This window comes from Plectropomus leopardus, chromosome 15 (genome assembly GCF_026936395.1).
Source record: "Plectropomus leopardus strain MGB_pleo_1.0 chromosome 15, ASM2693639v1, whole genome shotgun sequence".
In the NCBI taxonomy this organism is placed as follows: Eukaryota; Metazoa; Chordata; class Actinopteri; order Perciformes; family Serranidae; genus Plectropomus; species Plectropomus leopardus.
In genome coordinates, this window is record NC_142190.1 from 11,935,729 (window position 1) to 11,957,022 (window position 21,294).

The 21,294-nt window shown below is 37.9% G+C and overlaps 1 protein-coding gene across 1 annotated transcript in view; it reads left to right on the top strand.

The window, feature by feature from the left end:
• wwc1 (WW and C2 domain containing 1) overlaps positions 1-21,294 on the top strand; it is a 59,552-nt gene that overhangs the window by 9,799 nt on the left and 28,459 nt on the right. The window contains exons 2-6 of the mRNA XM_042499794.2: positions 5,828-5,937; positions 6,458-6,661; positions 7,503-7,579; positions 9,202-9,281; positions 16,407-16,536. Coding sequence (XP_042355728.2) covers positions 5,828-5,937; positions 6,458-6,661; positions 7,503-7,579; positions 9,202-9,281; positions 16,407-16,536 — 601 coding nt within the window. The remainder of the gene's footprint in view (positions 1-5,827; positions 5,938-6,457; positions 6,662-7,502; positions 7,580-9,201; positions 9,282-16,406; positions 16,537-21,294) is intronic.

Sequence of the window (21,294 nt, forward strand, 5' to 3'; positions counted from 1 at the left end):
TAAATATCTCTGCAATGCAATACAAGAAAAAGGTATGCAGCCAAACAGTTTCTAAGGCTTTTTTCTTTTTCTTTTGTTTTTTACAAAATAACAATGTAAACAAACTAAAAATATTTTAATGGCTCTTATCACAATTCCACATAGTGCAACATTTGTTTTTTTCCCCAGCAAAATAACGTAAACAAACTAAATTTTTTCCTCAGAAATCACTCTCAAATCCACTTTGTGTAAGATTGTTCTAAATTCGACAACTCTGTAAATGGTAATTTAATCACAACTCCACTTCAAAGTAGTGCTCAATTAAAAAAAAAAAAAAATATATATATATATATATATATATTGATTGGGGTCAATACTGATCCTTTTGATACGATTGGGACATCTGTAGTTTTCACTAAACAGACTACAAATATACATCAGATTGTCTGGATTCAACTTAACATTACTCAGGAGATAGAGGGAAGGCAAGTGGTGTGTTTCACACAGTAGGAATCAACTGGAATAACACAAGAGACCCCTGAACCCAACAGAGCTCTTATTTTGAGTCTGGACTTACTCATTCAGGCCTAGTTTTACTAAACTATGATTAGAGCCAATCTTAGATTAAATGAATCCTTGGTGGTATAAGCCAGACTTGATGATGCCACCTTAATTGTAGCACACACACCACCACAGGCTTTTAATCAGTTCATAGCTTGTCATCCCCAGTAACAGCTTCCCAAAAGTGAGGGTTTGCAGCTTTTCACTGTTTTATGTAATAGAAATACAACTGAATATGTGTTTTGGACTGTTGAACACAGAATACAAGCAATTTGCAGATTTGACATTTTTCAAAATTAATGGACTAAAGGAATAATTGAAAAAGAATAGGTAAAACTAATGACTTTACTGTTGAAAAACACTTGTGAGAAAGCATGTGCCATAACAAATTAATTGTTGTATTGTTATTAAGATATTTTTTACAATTACATGATGGCAGTTTTTGTCCATTATACCTGTTTCCAGTATGTAGTGGCTTCCACAGGCATCGCAGGCACTTAGACCACTAGAGCAGTGAAGCGTGTGAGAAGCACTACAAGTGGCTATTGAATGACTGACAGTGAAATGGAGGCTCGGCGGCTGCTGCCAGCTGGTCCTTCGCTGCGAGGGAGAGCAGTGACGGAAAGCGACGAGTTTAGGTCAGCGACTCCCCTCGACTCAGCGATTAGACGATAGGATTTAGTGGGTGAGAGGAGAGAGGAATCAAATAATGGGATGTGGATACCCAGCCAGCCAACCAGCCGGCTTTTTTCTGGGATCAGCGGCTGGCAGAAGCCTCCCTGTCTTCCTGAGCTAAATTTAGAGTGGAGCTGAGGGGGTCTTCTCCGGGCCCCTTTCATTATTCATCAGCTGAAAAAGGACCCAGTTCAGTTTCTCCCTTCAGCAGTGAGCCGCTGCTCTGTTTGTTTGGATCTGCAGTCACGAAACACAAAGAGGCAGCAGAGGAGAAAAGCCAGAGAGAGCTTTTTACTCTGCTGGTTGTTGCCTCTCATGAAATCAATGAATTGTGTCTTTCATTGCATTTATTTGTTTGTTTGTGTGTTCAACCCAGTTTCAGATGCTGTTGGTGGAGATTTGGACAAAGCTTTGTGAAATGATGTTTTACATTTATAAAAAATGTTTGTTAATAGTTACTGATTGAGTTTTAATACCAATATATATAAAAACAATACTGCAGGATGAAGTCCAAAACAAATTTTCCCTAAGGAAACATCAAAGTATATCTTATCTTTTTTTTTTGCCCTAACCCAATTGTTCCCCCAGAAAATAAAAGGAAGGATCAATGCTGTTAACAAGCTTTTTAAAAAAAGATGAATAAATAAATGTTTAGATTTAGACTGTGTCACAATAGTCAGCTGAACTACAAAATTAAACTATCAGCTGTCACCGAACCCCATTGCAATATTATCGCAATACAATATTATTGCGGTTTGAAATGTTTTGTAATATTCTGAGTATTATTATAACGCAAAATGTGATATATTGGGTCTATTACCTTTTACAACTGCAAATTAGGAAAAAAAGTCAATGTCTGTTTTTATTTAATGAGATAAAGTTTTCAGTTCATTCATCTTACTTAAGTCATTTCTATTGCAGCAAAAGGTACCAAGAGGACTAGAAAAAGAGTCGATTTTATTGCTCTAGTAGGCTACCAAAAGTTTAATTTGTTGTTGCAGTCATAATAATTTATATAATAAAAAGAAACAAAACTTTGCAGGTGTATATCAAAACAACATTGCCCCTCAAAATAATGCGATGCTCTGATGTACCTATTTTTTCCCACACCCCTAACTTCTAAGAGCGTTACAATGTTATGATGTTTTTATTAGAAATCAGTACGTTTGCAAAGTAATGTTAGCCTAACAGCTGGTGAAGACTGGGACCTGTCGGTAGCATCAACATAATTGATATCTGATGTTTTCATTTTTGATTGTTAGATGTGACTTACCATTAAGAAGACAACTTTGTAGCTATCAGCTCTAAACATAATTACACTCTTGAATTAATAATTAGAATAATAAAAATCTATTTTTAAGAACCACAGTATTTAAGCTTTTTCTCAAAATGCGAGCCACGGTAAATGTCTTGTTTTTCTAGATACAGATAAATTCTCAAGTTCTGTTTGACTTCATGTAAAAAATGATAAAATATTTGTCAGTGGTGTTACCCTGTTGCAACAGAGGGATGTACTCTCTTTATTGCCCTTTTTTTCACATTACTTCCAAAAACTTATCATTTTTTTGTATAATCGAAAATAAAATTGGTACTGATATGGTACTGATATGTGTAATATCAATCCTCATATGGTTTTATGATTATTTTGTACCTTTAAACAAGTACAAAATTTTAATAGTGTTGCCCTTTGCCACCTTGGATGGAGCACTGACCCCTTAAAAAAGCCTGAGTACTTTCAAGTACTGATGTGTCCATTAGTAGCTCAAACAGTGATAAAACATGAAGTAACACTTGAGTTTTCATATTTAATATTTAATTTAAATAGTGTCTTTGGTGTCTGAATGGAGCTGATAAAAAGTCTTCTGAAATCTAATCTTGGAAAGAACAAAAGATGTAATCTGGATCATATCAGTTTTCTGCAGTACACTTACAGCCCTGATAAACATTTATTACCAGTAGATGTAAAAATATGACTTCAAATAACATTTAAGGGAAAAGTGATTAATTTGAGGAATATTTCACTGAACACAATTAGAACTTCCCTTAGTTGTTTCCCACATTCCCTACATGACATGGTTTTCAAAGCTATTGCAGTAGGAACAAAGTGGCAACTGGTAGGATTAAGATTTTTGGCTCAGTGCGACTCAGTTATGTCAAAGCAAAATGTAAAAGTGGTTGAATTCACCGTCCCAGCTGCAGTGAACTCTGTGTAAGGCCGCTTGTAAGGCCGAGGGTTGCCCCAGAAACCTCCAGGCGATGCGTCAGCGCTGCTTGTGGAATGCCACGGGCCGGTTTCCTTCTATTGTGACCGGCTACATGGACCCCCCCCCTTTCTCCTTTCCCCCCTCAGAGGTGAATAGAGGACTCAGAAACACCAAACTACCCACCCCCAACCGCTCCACTCACTCACACATACTCTACCTCCTTCTGAAACTGCCTCAGTGAGGCGGGATGAATCCATGTTTTAGTTTGGTCATTTTTCACACTTATTCAGACTCAATAATAACTGTTGTATCATATCATGGTTACCATAGAATATATGATATATTCTTGTTGGCTTTTAGCTTTTCATAAACAATTTAGGGCTGCAATTAACACTACTTTCACATTACTTTCACAGTAAATTAACTGAAAAAATGCCATCACAATCTTCCTAAAGCTTGAATTGACATATTCCAAAATTACTGTTTATCCAACCAGCTGTCCAAAATCCAAAGGTATTCAGTGTGCTATCACAGAAGACAAAGGAAAACGGGGATGCATGATATTAGATTTTTTGCCAATATCTGATATGCCAATATATAACAAATCATTTGGCTGATAACAGGTACCGATATCAATATATCCTCTTTTTTTCCCACCTAATTTTAGTGATCATCAAGTGTCTTCTGTAGTGGAATTACCATCATATTATGCATACATCCAAGCAGATGAAGATGTAAAATACAGTGCTTTTCAATGTTTGTTCATTCATTGTGCAGAGTAAGAAAAATACTTACACTTAAAGTTGTTGTTTTATAAATGTTCACTTTGTCAATAAAAAAAAATATAGACCGGTTTGTGTTATCGACAAAAATTAGCATGTCGGCCGATTCCTTTTTTTGTATTTTAAAGCCAAGATGTGTCTATACTGATAACGTGCCGATATTATCGCGCATCCCTAAAAACCAGCCAATCCTCGCATTTGAAAAGCTGGAGCTAATTCATTTGTGACATTTTTGCTAAATCAAATAAATATCTGAAATTATAAATCTATCATCAAAATTGTTGACAATGCATTTTTGGTTGGTTAAAAAATGATGCATTACTTTATCATGTATAATCTTAAACACTCCATTATTAACATTTAAATGGACAGAAAGCCATAAGCATTGGACTGGCTTTGGTATATATCTGTGGTTTGCACACTGAGGTGGTGTGTCTGCACAAAATGTCTGTTCATTAATAAATCATTTAGTTGGTCTACTGCCCTGCTGATGACTTTTGGAGTTTTGTTTTTGAGGATTCCCCACTGAGCCATACACAGAAGGGCTTATCATTACTCTGTGATTTAGCACAGATTTGTAAAGACTCCCACTGATTATAGTAATCATCTTGTTTATGTACCAATCATTTTAATGCTTAATCAAGTGAAAGTTTAGTAAAATGAGGAAAAATAGTGACACAAACCAGTCCTTCTAGAGCTGAAAGTGATGTGAAGATCAACCTGTAACAGCAGTCTGTTATCGTAAATCGCTGGTTCCTCATGTCCATTCATTTTTATGCGTCATACTTTTTACATACCATTTTAATTAACCTGTTCTACTTATTTCATATCTTTAGCTTGTAGTATATAAATGTGGAGTAAAAGGATGGGCCAGTTGGCTTATTGTATAAGAAGTTATCTCTCTCTCTCTCGCTCTCTCTCTCTCTCTCTCTCTCTCACACACACACACACACACACACACACACACACACACACACACAAACATTTCAGCCTGTCAGTAGTTGGAAGTTTAACAAAGTGACATATTTTCGTCTTTCATTTGATATTTAACATGCAAAATCCTGAATTTACCCACAATCCTATAAAAATGCCACCACTTACTGGGGATTCATTTTGTGTTGCCGTGCTCTCTGAAGTTGTTCAAGAAAATAATTTGATTATTGATTGAACGAATTGTTGCTAAACACTGATTGTGGTTCAAATAAAAACAGAATATTAAACCCTACTGTATGTGATATGTTTTGCTAAATATATATATATATATATATATATATATATATATATATATATATATATATATATATATATATATATATATATATATATATATATATATATATATATCATGGACCTATGTACAACATATATATGTATGGTGGATTTCAAACCAGTCACTCAGTAGATTTCCATTGTTTTCATGTGGCTGGTGAGTGAAGATTATCTAGCACCCACTTGCATGATTGGAGTGGTTGGTGCTGATTTCCGACCCTGTATCTGTAGCTAAATATTGTGATGATATCTGAGATGATATTTCTGTCTCCCAGACTGACGAGGTCTGTGAAGTCTGTTCATGACTGCGGAGGCGACTCTGTTTCTGAATCTATTTTCTTATTCTGTTTTCTTCAGGCAGACGAAGCCTCTGACGTTTGCTGACTGCATCGGGGATGAGCTGCCGGTCGGTTGGGAGGAGGCGTATGACCCCGCCGTCGGAGCGTACTATGTCGACCACAACACCAGTGAGTTTACTGTTATGTGTTATTCTTGTTGCTCATCTTAATGTCACCGTTTACTCCTATCATTCTTTCTTCCTTGTACCCTTTTCACTTAAAAAAGCAGAAATTATTTTGCAATAGTCCATGAGTTGCAAAAACTAACCAGTGGTTTATTTATGGTGTAATTGTTTAAATTGTTTATTTAGATACAGCAGTTCTAAAAATCAGTGTCATATCAACCTTCAACATTGTAAAGCCAAATCATAAAATGTATTCATTGTAAAAGTTAACCAAAATAAATGCAAGTTATGAAATAAATCTATGTGATAACTCATCTCTGATCGACTGATTATTGCCATTTGGAATTTGGCCACAGACATCTGTTGATTTAAACAACACAAACAACACTGCAAAGCGGACACATTTAAATTTAAATGAGCAAACCAGCAATTTTGTTTGTGTCTCTTTGTTCAGCTCTTACTAAAGATCTAAATCCTCTTCCTCCTCTACTCACTGGCTTCTTCTTCACCTTCTTGTCCTCCAGAGAGCACCCAGCTGGAGGACCCGCGGGCCCAGTGGCAACGGGAGCAGGAGTCCATGTTGCGGGACTACCTGGCCGTGGCCCGCGATGCGCTCAGCGCCCAGAAGGAGATTTACCAGGTGAAGGAGCAGAGGCTCCGCCTGGCGCAGCAGGAGTATCGGCAGCTCAATGACGCATGGAGGGACAAGTCAACGTCACAGACCAGCTGTGAGTACTGTGGAGGGTCTGAGGGAGAAGAAACCACAGATGTAATGTGGGGCATTTTATTTTACGTTTTGGGGCGTTTTTGGAAGTGAATATTGGAATCCGAGTTAGGAAATAGAAAAAGGAACATGAGGATGCATTACTTGGATCTGACAGAGATGTGACACATGGCATCTGCTCCTGATGCATGGCTAAGAAAATACTATCTACCACAGAGGGAGCAGATCCCCCCTAAAAATGCAAGGCACACTGCTTCGTCAAATTAGAAATGTTAAAACATGATTATTATTATAGCTGCACGACTGTCAAGACAAATGCATATAAACCACACACTGCATAAGCTTCAGTCACACATTTTAGATGCAACATCCTTTGAGAACTGGCAGCAAAGAGGCATCCCAACAGCACTATCATGCTTCACTGTGGGGATGGAGTATTTTACAGTATTTGGCTGAGCACAGCGTTTCGTTAGATGCCAAAAAAGTTCAATTATGGTGCCATCAGTCCATATCAGAGTCTCCCATATGCCTTCTGGCAAACTCTACGTGAGCTTTTAACTGAGTTGTTTTTAACAGTGGAAAGTGAACATTTTTCTTTTTAGTCCTGACAGAATAAAACAAGTTTACATTTCTCTTGAGATTTCTTCAATTTCACACGCATAAACACATTTCCCCCTCAGTGACTTTCGTTGATGGTTCTGTCTCTCTCCTGCTCAAAGGTTCCCTCGGTCATCTCTACCTGGGGAAATATAAAAACAGCTGTGAAATAAACAAATGAGAAAAGGATGCAGGGGGCTGCTCTTTAACACCTCTCTTTTGTCATCTTGTCTTTCCTTTTCCTGCAGTGAATTCCAGATCGTCCTCGTCCAGCAAGTACGACCCAGACATCCTAAAAGCAGAAATAGCCACAGCCAAAAGTCGGGTAAGAGCCTCTCTTGACTGTTTCATCACCAGTTAATATGTACTTTTTTCTCAATTAATCAATGTAAAATGTTAAAAAAAAATATTCCTGGTGCACAACCAACAGTGCAAAACCAAAAGAAACTAACTTTAAAAAACTTGAAACATTGGAGAAGCAGGAACCAAATTATGTTTAATGTTTTTCCTTGATAAATGACAATCAATTATTCGTTTAGCAAAATTGTTGCTGATTTTTCATTACTAATTATTTCAGCACTATTTCCTATGGAACAATGATAAGTCGATTTATTGTTAAAATCATTTTTTTAAACAAAATGCCATTAGTCTCTGGCTCCAGCTTCTCAAATATAAATAAAATTTTTCGTTCTCATCTTTGACAGCATACTGAATATCTTTAGGTTTTGGACAGTCGGTTGGACAAATCCAAACCCGACCATGTGATGGGCATTTTTTTTTTTTTTTTTATGTAGACCAAATAATTTATTGAGAAAATAATTTACAGTAATACTGCTACTTCTAATAATGTGATACTGCAGACAGTGTTCCAGTGAAAGCTCTCTGTGTGGGTCTCATGTAAATTTGTCATCTGATTTTGAAATTGCATTACACTCGTGTTTTGGGTTACATAGTTACGCTTTTGTTGTTCAGCTTGAAACAAAATACAGTTGTTATGTTGAAATTATATTAGTATTTTAGGATTTTATGAATAAGACTTCCTGTTCACTCACAGGAGAATCACATTTCAAACAGGTTAATTCACACCACACATTCACGTGTCCTGGCTGAGGATCAAATACGTAGTTACCTGCATCCAACACCAGTCACAGACCCCCAACAGTTTAATTCGTCTAAAACCACATGACTGAAAAAACTCATTCTCTGTTAATGCAACACACTGTAATCCTCATTGCTGCACTTTTAATTGTATGTTTTATTTACCTAGCTTTAGATTTAGGTTATAACAAAGTTCTCAAAAACGAAAGCTGGTGCAGGAGTTTTCATTTTAAATGATTAGTCTGGTGATATTTTTGTCTTATTGTAATCAGATCTCACAAAAAAGACAAAAAGCAATAATGAATGGATACCATATTGTTTTCCTCTGTCCTGTAGAGCTCCACTGTTGTCCAAAAACTATTTAAAAAAAAGGCTACTGTGTTGTCCTGATGACACATACTCTCATTACCATGAACACACATACTGTAGTCAATTTTGACTCCATCCTAAACACACTGTGCTGCTGCTCCAAATACTCACTAGAGCACCAAATGTGAATTAATCCACCACTGAAAATAGTCCCCACCAAAACACCTGTTTTTCCTCGTCAAAGGAACGTGCAAAAATTGCAGTATTCAGTTGTTCTTGTTTAATTTTTTATCCTTTTTTTTAAAAAATTAAACTTTATTTGTGAGTCTTGTTGAAAGATTTATGTTTTCAGTAGGATCTAATGGGCCACAGATGGGTTAGAGAAATTAGATATTATTAAGAGACGTACTAACATGTTGGTTTTGGGGTTCGAGTTATGTTCATGGGGTTTGTTGGCAATAACAAAAATGTAAAATATCACCAGCCTTATTCTTTAAATTATTTCCAACGCTCACAGTTGTTCTCGTCTCTGTGTCTCAGGTGAACAAGCTGAAGCGGGACTTGGCCTGCATGAAGCAGGAGCTGCAGTACAAAGAACAAGGCTTTGAGACCCTCAAAGAGTAAGTTGTTGCATCCTGACGTCCTCACACAGATACCACTCTCTTACCCCTTTTTGTCCAGAAGCTATTTGTTGTTTACACATACTCTCATATTCACTTCTGGAAGCTTTCCAGTCTAGCCGCCCCCACCTTGAATCCCAGCTGAAGGGCACTTTGACAGGTATATTTGTTGACAGCCGACTGTGGGATTTGATCCTCACGCTTTATGCTACCACTAGCCCTTCTAATTTAATTTGATGAGCAAAGCAAGACAGTCAGAATCTGACTTGAATAGTAAGTGTATGCGTGACCTTCCCTCTGTCTTCACACATTCACTATCTGGCTGCAAAACTCCCTCACCTCACATTCGCTGTGTGGTAGAAAGAGTTCTCAGGCAGAGCAGTTTTATTGTGTCAGGGAAATCTTCAGCTATATCCTAAAGGTTAATACAATATAATTTTATGTTTCTTTATTAGGAATTAGCATTTTAAAGGTCTTGGTGAAACATATGGCTCAAAAATTTAGAGCTATGGTTGCAAGTAAATTTTTCAGTCTGTTCTTTTCTTTCAGTGTTCAGTTATTAAAATGTTAGAAACACTTCTCAGAGCCATGAGGAGACTTTTTTTGTTTAATTTTGTCCAACCAACATTCAAAAACCCAGAGAGATTTAGTTTACAAGTGATGAATAAAAATCAGCAAATTTTCACATTTGAGTAGTTTTAATTGATATTTTTACTTAATAAAGTACTTGCATAATTATTACATAAAAACAACAAGTGCTTCATACTGCCTTTTGCCCACAGAGCGTACATCCACCCTCAAAATGCAACTTTCTGTTTTGGACATTCGTCCGGCTGTCCGAATTCATCTTCGTCCAAATTAAGATGTCTGTTTACCAAAAGTCTCTCTGTGATCACTCAGTTTATTCACAGCGGATGTTATTAACCTGTATTCCTATTTATTGTCAAACAACAAAGTAACACCCAATGGACGTCCCACAGCAGCAGAATTAATGTTCATGTAGTGTCAGTGAGCTGTGATCAAATCAATGTTGTGCCTGTTTTTGTGCCCAAAAACAGAAACAATAAAGTCTATGAGAACAACTAAATGTGAATGTTAACAAAGCATAGGTGAAAACTAGGGAGAGGCAGAGGAGATTGAATGGAGGTTAAACCTTTTAAGACTTGAGCACACTGGCTTAATGTCTTTAAAAAACAGGAAAAGGGCAATGCACAACTTCCAAAGAAATTAACCAAAAAATGGCTAAAATAAATAAATAAATAGTAAAAAGTACAGGAAAATTACCTGAAATAAATAAAAAACAAACAAAGAAAAATAATTTAAAAGAAAAAAGAAAACAAATAAAAATAAAGCAAATACCAGAAAAAATGCTTAAAAATTAAAATAATTCTATAAAATAATTTTAAATATGTAATCATAAAAAGATTTACCCTAGCTTCTTTAAAAAATATTTTTCAAGTCTAGTAATATCATACAATTTGTAAAACAGTTCTTGCCAAGTTGCTCATTGCCTTTTTTCCAATTTTGTCAAAAGAAAGCAACCCAATCTGCTCAGATTCCAAAGGTTTAAATACTTGAGAAGGTGCAGCACAAAAAAAATTGATGTCGCTCCAGGTTTCAAGGGTTAAGTAGCTAAGTCTCAATACATACTGACTTGTATCAAGTGTTTTACTGTTACCTGACAGAACTGGGTGAAGATGGCAGACATTTAGCCATTTTCTTGTTGTTGCACCCTGAACAGACATCTTAACAACATTCCCACACATAAAACATTAAAACCATCCAGCGTATTGTGTCTCCACTTGCTCTAATGTGCTCTTTCTTCAAAACCCTTTGCCATGTTTAGCTCTTATCTTTCATTTGTCTTATCCTTATCCATGGCATGATCACTCGGGCATCACAGGGATGTTATTGTACAGTAGAGATGAAGGACTCGAGTGTTCCTGTAGTGTTGCTCTTGTTGGAATTTGCCCTGTTCAACAGCATGCAAACTGTAAATGTGAATATGTTGAACGGATGCAAGTTAGTGAGAAGCTTAAGTGCAGCAGGCTTGCTTATCGCCTCAGTTATTGCCTCAGAATTATCGCACATTCCATCCGATCATTAAACACTAACACCTCTATAAACGCACCAATGGAACAACAGCAGAAGAATGTGGATTTGAAAGGAAACACCCCTTCTATCTGACCTACTTCGACACCTCGGAGTATGAAATGAGTCTGTCAGTGCAAGGTGTAAGAGTAACAGTGAAGCCATCAGTCGAGAATGTTGATTTGAAAGGGATTCATTCTTCCATTTGTTCTTCATGTCAGACTGAGGCCGTCTGTGATTTGTTTTTGAAATTCGCCACATTGAAAGGCCGACATGCAGATCCGCTGTCGGCCGATGTTGAATTGAACAGGAATGTCCGGTCTGTTTGTCTTGCCTCACGCAGCACAGTGAGAGTGTCAGGAGGATTAAAGAGTAGCTGAGGCAGAGTGGTTGGACGGCATTCCTCCGTGACTTTCCTCTCCTGTTACAGTCATCAGACGGCATTCAACAACCAATCACTGTTTGCAGAAATACGAATAGGCTTAGACTGGAATGCAGCCGAGCACTCAGCTCCTGATAAGACTTCACAAAAACTGGTGCATTAGAGGGTGCTTTATGATGTTTTCTGATATGTAGAACAGAAAAGTGACAATATAATAATACACTGTATGGACAGAAGTATGTGGACAAGCCTGTTTCTATACTTCAGGGGAAGGTTGTTTGGGTCTGATTTTCTTGGTTTGTCTTATTATCCCTTAGTTCCAGTGAAGTTCAAGAGTCAAAAGTTTTTAGACCAGCAGTTCCCAATTTGGTCTTTCGATAAATCGGATGGGTCACAAGATGACTGTCAGCATAGGAAGCTTACACAACATTTGTACTCCTCAATGTTAGGCTCACTTTTTAAGATTTTTCTGTAATATTTGCCGTCTTGCTTGTGATTCACTGGATGGTTTTACTTTTTTGCGACTGGCAGAGACGGGTTTTTAAGTAGACATAACTTTGTTTTTTGATGTTGGGAACTATATTGTGTGTGACAAGTCCACTTCCAACTTTGTGGTAACAATTTGCATTTGTCCCTTTTCCAGTTTCAAATTCACAACGTTTCCATTCCCGAAGCCAGCTCCATTAAGATATGGCTTTTTCAGTTTGGTGTGGAGAACTTGACTGGTCTGCACAGAGCCCTGACCTTAACCCCATCCATCACTTTTGGGATGTGCAGGAATGCTGAATGCAAGCCAGGCCTCACACCCAACATCAGAGTTAGACCTTCAAAATCCCAGAAAAATAAACCTTATGATGGTTTCAGGGTTTTTATATCACATTGTACTTGAATCTTCTAACAGAAAGCCTGTGTTACAAAAGTTTAAAAGTTGTAGGGTTATCTGTTTTTGAAGCTTGACCCATAGGAGCTAAACGTCAGCATATCTTGGCTTCTGCTTCCTCAGTTTTGACTATTCTTTCTCACAAGGTTCAGTTTTTGGGGCAGTACAATAATATAATTATAATATATAATAATAATTATTTCAGTGACAGTTCCACCTTATTGTTGGTCCCAAAAATGTGCATCTTACTTTTTACCATCTCTGTAGTATTAAGCAACTAACCAAAGACAATATGCTGCCTGTTTAGATCAAAATGTGCATGCTCGGTGTACGTGATTGGACATGTTTTTTGCATTTTAGAGCGTGTTAGTAAGGGCAAAGATTATTTGGGAATATGCTCGACAGTCTGCTTAGTTTTAAATAGCAATTTTACCATGAAAACGTATTAGTATGGATGTGGCCTATAAATGAGTTCAGAGGTCACCCAGCAACCACAGGGAAAGATTCAGTGTTTTAGATAAGGGCGCAACAGAAAAGCAGATGTTTGTCAAAACAGGAGCAGGAGCTCTAGATGTTGGGGTATAAGAGGGAAATGAAACCACAACTGCAGCTGGTAGTCCAAGATAAACACACATTTACTCATTTAAAAATGTCCAGTTTAGTGTGGAGTTTCACTGTGAATTGTGGGACAGTAAGTTGAATGTTTCATCATGGTCAGTATCCGTGTATCTCTCTGAATTGTTGTAAAGAGGTCATTGTGATTTTAATTATAAAAAGGTTCATAACAACATTTTCACTCAGTATAAGTCCATGTTTGGGAAGGACTTAGAGAGGATTACTTGTTCTCTCTGCCTGTTACAGACAAGTGCCTCTCTCCCTCCCTCACTTCCTCATTCTCTCTGTACCTTGTTCTCTCTCTCTCTCTCTCTCTCTCTCTCTCTCTCTCTCTCTCTCTCTCTCTCTCTCTCTGTACAAGCGTCCCTCCCCCTCTTCCCTCTCTGAAGAATGTGGACGGACCTGTTATTCAGATGCATGCATGACTTGCTGATGACAAGGTTTACATAGCTGCTGCTGCCTCTGATGGCTGTTTCCTGCAGCGACTCTTCTGGTCTGTCTGTTCTCCCTGCAGCCAGGTCTTCCCTGTCTGCCCATAGCCAACAATTAACTGAAAAATATACAGGTTAAGTAAACATTTAATCACGTACGCAGACTGCACGTGTAAACGCCTTTTACCTGTAAAACGATTTTTGTTTGTGTTAGCATTTTAAGGTTGTTTTTTGAAAAGTTCTCCATCCATGCCAGTAAAGAAGCTAAACCTCTTCTTTTTATTATTTTACAAAAAATTTATTTTAGGCATTTTCTGGTAACGACAAGAGTGGGACACACCTGCCCTGTTCATTCTGCTGAGTCACCTTCTGTTTTAAATGTACACTAGCACAGTTTTAACACAGATGAACTCAATATTTACTTGTTCTCACAACACACATTTGATGTTTTTGGAGTCAAATAACGGTATGTGTTGAAAAAGTCCAGAAAAGCACTTAATTTATTTTGCTCAAAAAAGAAGGTATCCCTAGAAAGCCTCAGATATTTTATCTTATGTAGGCAGTAATATGTATAATCCTTTTTTTGTGTTTTTTCAGTCAGCACCATCAGACCTGCAGCAAATGCTGCAACGCTGTAACTACTTATCAGCTAACGATTGGCAAATGTCAATTTTTGCAAAGAAATTATATATTTAAATACATTAAGCATTTTTAATTGGTAAATTCATCCATCCATCTCCTGCTGCTTTTACAGGTCCAGCTGATGTTCAGTATATGATTTCATAAGTAATTATTGTGATATATTTTTGGAAATACTGAAAAAATAGGATTTGACAATACATGATACAGGGATATATAGTACCATAGTGGCCATAGTGTTGTGGCATCCTGATTGTCTGTCATACTTTTTATATAAATGGGAAACAGTTTTTAAATTAAATACTCGGATTTTTAAAAGATCTTATAAAATCTTGAATATAGCTTAGTGCAGCTTAAGCAAAATTAATACAGGTGAGTGACAAGACTTTGTCACATGTTGTGGACTGACTGAAAAATCCCTGAGCTCTGATAACGGTTAATTAAAAATAAGGTTGGGTACTTAGCTTCATACTGAAGAGGTTACCGACCGAATTAAGTTGGTATAACCAAGTACAGATATGTCAAGTCCATCTGTGCAAAATGTCGGTGCCTGAGAACTCACCTGGATTAGACACCAATGTAGAAGAACTACTCTATTATTTTAATAGCCTAATATATTTGTATCAATAAATTGTGGTTTGTTACAGTTGCTCTCATGCTAAGCATGGAGAAGTATAGAAAGCAGAAATAGGTACCAGAACAAAGTAAGTAAAAATATACAATTTAAAGTACAAATACAGTAATAATAAAAACATTTAGCAGAAGTATGTGAATAATTTTAAAAAAGTAAATGTATAATGTGCGTGTAATGTGAGTTTTTAGAGTGTGTAAAAATATAAAACTATTTGCCTCACGCTACAACACAATATATGAAACTTGTATGTAAGCTAGAAATAGACACATGTTCATACAAACACACATAAGCAGACAGACAAAGACAGACAGAGATGGAATATTAGCTCTACATGTGATGAGAGAACAGTAGAGGAGCAGACTTGCTTGTCAGGCGACTTTATCTGCCCTGCAGCTTGTTCAAAACATTGGATACAGATACTGGATTCCAGGTACCGATACTAGTACTGTTATAGGTTCAGATGTGAAGAGTATACAACCCTTATTGTAAGCAGAAAGCAAAAACAACAAGAAAAAGAAGCATACAAAGATTCGCCTTCTTAGTGTGGAAGTGGTCTAAAAGCGATCTGAATTTACTGCTGCCCCCAGCTAATGAAAATTCAGGATTTGATGCTGAGGCTGCAGGTTCCCACCCTCAAGGTGGTATCATGAGTCAGGTTTTTTATTTCCTCTGGAGGAGGTGGCAACATTAGAGAAGTTAGTGCACAATTGATTTAGGGAAAACAAACACCATGCATTATTTGTGGCCTCAGCAGCACAAGTTTGAGCCTCTACGTTTGATAGAAAATGACGTTCACATATAGGGCCGGCTGTTTGACACGTTTCAGGACAGGAGTCAGTACAATACCTGAGTTTGCATTTGAAACACAGACTCTTTTGACTTTTTTTCAGCATATTTTTCACTGTTGTTAACTCAGTATAACATAATGGATGATAAGATAAATCAGACACTAACTCCTCAAAGAATAAGTAAGCAAGAGCTCAAAAGAGCAGTTCGGAAAATATGTGTGAGGAAAGTAAATGAGTAACGCTGCTCCACCACCCGCTGTCCAAGTGCCCTTGAGCGAGTTGGTTTACCCTCCTACATTTGCAGTGAGGGTTGCTGAGTGACTGCTAGTAAAAAGCTGAAGTTACACTGGGCAGCTCTCACTTTACACTTGGTGTAACTGTACGAAAATGAGTCAGTCAGTGTTGCTGTAATGTGTGTTTGCTCAGCTGGTCCAGTTCCTTGTGTAAACATTTAAAAAGCAGCTAATTGAAAGCCATTAGATTTTTTGAAAGTGATAATCTGACAGTGACTGAAGTGACCTGGGGGTGTTTTGACGTTATAAATGACCGAAACCCCTGCCACTTAACGTTGATCTAAATCATCGCCAAAACTGACCTCCATCTCCTGTCTCTTTCCCTGCCTCTCCCTCTCTACCTCACCCCCCTCTCACTGGCTCTGCCCTCAGGATCGACCAGAAGGTGTCCAACAGCCCGTATGGCTACAAGCTGCAGGAGGCGCAGGCTATCCTCACCGAGGTTCGCTCCATCCGAGATGCCATCAGCTCTGGGGAGAAGGAGAAACAGGAGCTAATGCAGGTAAAAATACATTTGTAGTGGTGGGAATAAAAACTAAAAGTCAAGTCTCCCCTCATAACATTGGGCTCAGATTGGTAGCACAACACAACAGAGTTTGATGTTGTTCCGTTTGATTGAAATGTCTCCAAAAGCACATGTTCCCTGCTTTCTCCATTTGCATATTAAGCACATTTTTGGTTTGTTAATTTGGACCCTTTAACAACTGGATACAGTAACTTGACATTCAACGAAATATAATACCAATTGCATATGTCTTTTAAATAAGGTGTTGGATCAAAAAATCAAATTCAGTGCATTTGAGCCTTGCTGAAGAAATGCCTTCACTTTGTTTTGGTCATTCTGCCCCAAAATTATAATGATAACAACCACTCAAACAGGTGGAGAGGAGAGGAGTAAACTTAAGGAGAAAGTCTGTACTGTATGTAAAAGCTTAGCATTGTTTAAAGGCTGCTGAAGGCAGGATGTTCACTTGATCAGCTCCAGTATCAACTCTTTGACAAACAAAAGAAGAGGGAAAGAGGAGACAGATAATCCAGATACTGATATGTGATACCAAGAGCCACGTGGATCTTGTCAGAAATCACAGAAAGGCTGCATCACGATGAGCATCTCTTCACACAAATGAAAGGATCTAATAACGCTGTAGCTGTAGTTTTGCCCTTATTCTGAAAAAGAACATAAGCTGTTTACAAGGCTAATCAAAATAAAAATTCTACTCACATGCCTCACTTACATGTAGCTGTGCATAGTCCAATTAACGTGCCCTAACGTGCCGCTTATCACATCAAAATATGGAAAAGTAGAACAGCTGGAGCTGATTGTCATTTCACTTTTATTCCAACAAAATAGGATTTTTTCACAGTTGTTGTGCTCTCTCTTTCCTTCTGTCACCCCCTGGAAAAGGTTGGTGCTGCAATATTTGCGCATATCAAAAAACCTGTTGATATATAAGTCTCTAAGCTTAAAAGAAGGCGTATTTCTCCTTCTGACCAGAAAAGTGGTATTTTCTTATGCATGCATCTCTACCCCACAGCTCTGCAAATTGTTGGCAACATATCCATGACAACGCACAAAGCCGCCTGTAAACAGATGAGAGGCCATGTGACGCAAAATGCAGTAAAAGCCCTAGTTAAGACTCAAATTCTGTGCCCAAATAATCCTTCTAAAACCTCAATAATACCAGCATATCCCAAATGTCTTAATCAGAAAATGGCCTAATTCGTAATATTTAAATGGAATATGCTGTTTATATGATCTCCATCATATTCAATAATAGGGGAATATTGGTGTGAATGTAACTGTAGCCATTGTCAGCCGTAAAGCAGCGTCGCATACGTTTTTGGCAGGCAGTGCTCTGCCCAAGAGCACTTGAGCTCGCAACCAATCAGCACACATCACATCAGTTGACCCTGGAGGAAAGTTTAGTCTTGTTCCAAATATGATGTGTGCATTTTTCCTTCTAATGGCTATTTAACTGAATTTTTCTCACATCTCAGGTATAAAATTGTCCCAGTATCCCCTAAATAGATGGACTAAAATATAGCATGGACTATAGCATGGACCAGAATTGAAAGGTTTATTTACCACAAATTGGGCTTTGCAGGGAGCCACAGTATAATACTTGTAAAACTGTGTCAGGAAGTGATTTGTGGCAAAGAGTAAGAATAGGAGATGAACACAGAGTATGAGGCAACTAGGCTGTGTGGCGAAGAGATGAGGGCATGAGATGACTCTCAGGAGAGTCTTTACGTGTGTTAAAACACTTTACATTATATTGCTGTGAGAAAAGGGCCAGATGCACTAAAACAGATTTAGTGACTCAGAGGAGCTGAGGCTGCAGGGAGGCAGGTGGTGCTTTAGTGTCGCGCCTCACTCGTTGTGATGACAGCCTGTCGAGCTCGCTCAGGAGGAGATGAGCGCTGTGTTTGTGAGGCTCAGTTTGAGATGAGTTTTCTGGAAAGTGAAAACAATTTTGCTGAAGGCGGCGACGTTTATCAACTATGAGGTTTCATTTCCTTTGTAGCTCAGGTGGTTTAAACTCTTGAGTACGTCTAAGTGGGAAAGTTAAGAGCTCCATCCGTGGGCTGCCAGTCTTTATTTCTGTCAGGGCTGATATTTCAGGTGACATTGTATACCAGACACCAGTAACTAGAGTTTGGGAAAGAACTGAGCTACACTGAGGTGTTATTTGGATTAGAAAGTTTCTGTCTGTTGTTTTTGGTGAAATATTTGCATGGTTGGCAAAATATTATGCAATATTATGCAATATTATGCATTTAGTCATGCATGGTTGCCATGTTCATGAAAAAAATAGAAAGTCATTTAATTTCACAATCTTTTACAGGCCTGAAAAAGTCATGACATTAGTAAAACATTATTTAAAGTTTTTGAAAAGTCATGGAATTTTATTGTGTGTAATGAACTGATTTTTACAGTAACCTTCCACATGATGTAACATGTTGGCAAATTTATTTTCTGTAAGTTAGCTGTTGACATAACAGCCGAAATACGTGTAGACTCAGGGCTGCATGATATATTGTTTCATCATCGACATTGTGATGTGCAGTAGTGCTACTGAAGGATGAACAATGTCAAGCAATCAAATTAACTGAAACAACTAGATGGCTGCTTGATACAAAAGGAAAACTCAGCCAAGCCAAGACAGGCTGGGTGTTTTTGTAACGTATTGTGGTGCCAGTTGTTGTGAAAGGCAAGACTCTCCTGAATGTAAATGTGTAGAAAAGTGCCATAACTGAGCTGGCAAGTGACGCAGACACAGCAAAGCGCATGCTTTTTCAAAATAGAAATTGTATTTTTTGTACTTGAAAAGTCATGGGAAACATTTGAAATGTTGTCGTTAAAGATGTGTAAGGACCCTGATCAGACAAAAGGAGGAAAACATCAAATCCCTGTTTGGAAAACCTGCTCAGGTTCTGTCAGGTTGCATGGTGACCTCAAGTTCAATTTCCGATGTACTTCGTTTGCATGAATGACAATCTCTTTCTCTTTCTTATACAGAAAATTTTTCCACCCAATTTTACCCAATCTCCCAGCCCTCCTCTTCTTTGCTAGTCTGTTTTATTGTGTGTGATAGTATCGCAGTGCAGCCTTCATTCCATGTTTCTTCCACGGCTGCAGTGTATTAATGTTGCATGATGGGACTTCACATTCACTGGCTGAAAGTATGAGGGGAGTGGCATCTGATCTGGTGACATCTGTTTGATATAGTGTTTTTGGCTCTCATGCAGCAACGGGCAAACAACAATCAATTGTTTCTGTTTACTAATAAACCATAAATCATCATCATAACACTTCTAGGGTTAGCTTTAGATTTTATGCCTCTTAACTGTGCAGATGTTATTGATGCTCCAGGCACAAACAAGTATGCACAGCATACTAAACAGTAGAAAATGCAGACCAACTAATGTCTGTTACTGTTTTACTGCCATTTTGAGCATTTCAGTCCCCAGTTCTAACTAAAAACGCCTCAGTGTTGACAATATTCCACACACACCCCCGCACATATGTATAGATTTAAAATATCGTGTATTATCAGACAAGTCTGGCTGCAGATTTGTTTGGCTCATATTGGTTTGGAGGTAGAGGGAAGAGAGTATGTGTTCAATAATACATAATCTGCTCTGTGGACTCCCCTCTGCCTCCCTCTGCCTCCCTCTTACCATCTGCAGCTGACAGCTCAGTTTGTGTGTCCATGAGATTGTCTGTTCACATATGTGTGTGTTTGTGTCTCTCCCTGGGAGCTGTGCTTCTGTGTATGTTTGTACGTCTGTGAGTATGTTTTTTGCACAAGAGTGCACTCAATACTTAATTGCATAAAATCCGAGATGATAACTAGAGAAATGGAGAGTGGTATATTCTTACATACAGACCTCACCGACATCTACAGTTAACAGTTGAAAGCATTAGTCAGTTAACTAATTAGTTGATCTACATATGTTTTAAAAATCAAGATTAGTTTTCTCAGATTTTCAAGCAAATAATTCCAAACATTTTGTAGTTCCAGCATCCCAGTTGTGCTGCTGTTATGTCCTCTAAGACAATAATGTGAATATCTTTTGGTTTTAGAGACTTAATGTGACATAATGTGACATGCTGCAGCAAACAAGTAGATTGTACCTTTTATTTTGGGATGTTTATGTTTTCTTTTTCTCAGTTTTGGTTACTGTAAAATCGGTCTCAAATTTCAAGTGGCATTTAAAACAGTCTTAAAAACTCTTAAATCCAACTTTTCTTAAGCTTTAGGCTCCCTGATGTCGGTCTGATGAGCACACAGTATATGATTTGGGGGAATTAAGTCTTTCAAATATAAATCTAAGCACTTTTCTTTGTAGGGCATTTGGGGCTGCCATTCTGTATAACAGCCATGTGTAGCTTTACCTTGAAACCTAAATCAAGGCTCAGGAAGTGACAAAGACAAGTCTGTAACCGAGGGCTGGATAAGAAGAATCATCAAATTCCTTAACACCTTTGTTATCATCGAGGCGGTATGTTATTTTTCTGCCCCAACTGAAAAGCAAAGATAAGGTTCATTCCACAGTGAGCTTCAAAACGAACCGCAGAGTCATATAAGTAATCATCATTGCTGTAAAGATGAAAGGATGACTGCGGCAGCCTTCACTGCGGCTGCATCACTGTAACTAATGGGGAACGTGCAGCAAACACAGAGGAGTTAGTCTTTGACAGTTTACAGTTCTGTCATTTTGCAGATGCTCTTTGCCCTGAGCGGCTCTCACTAAA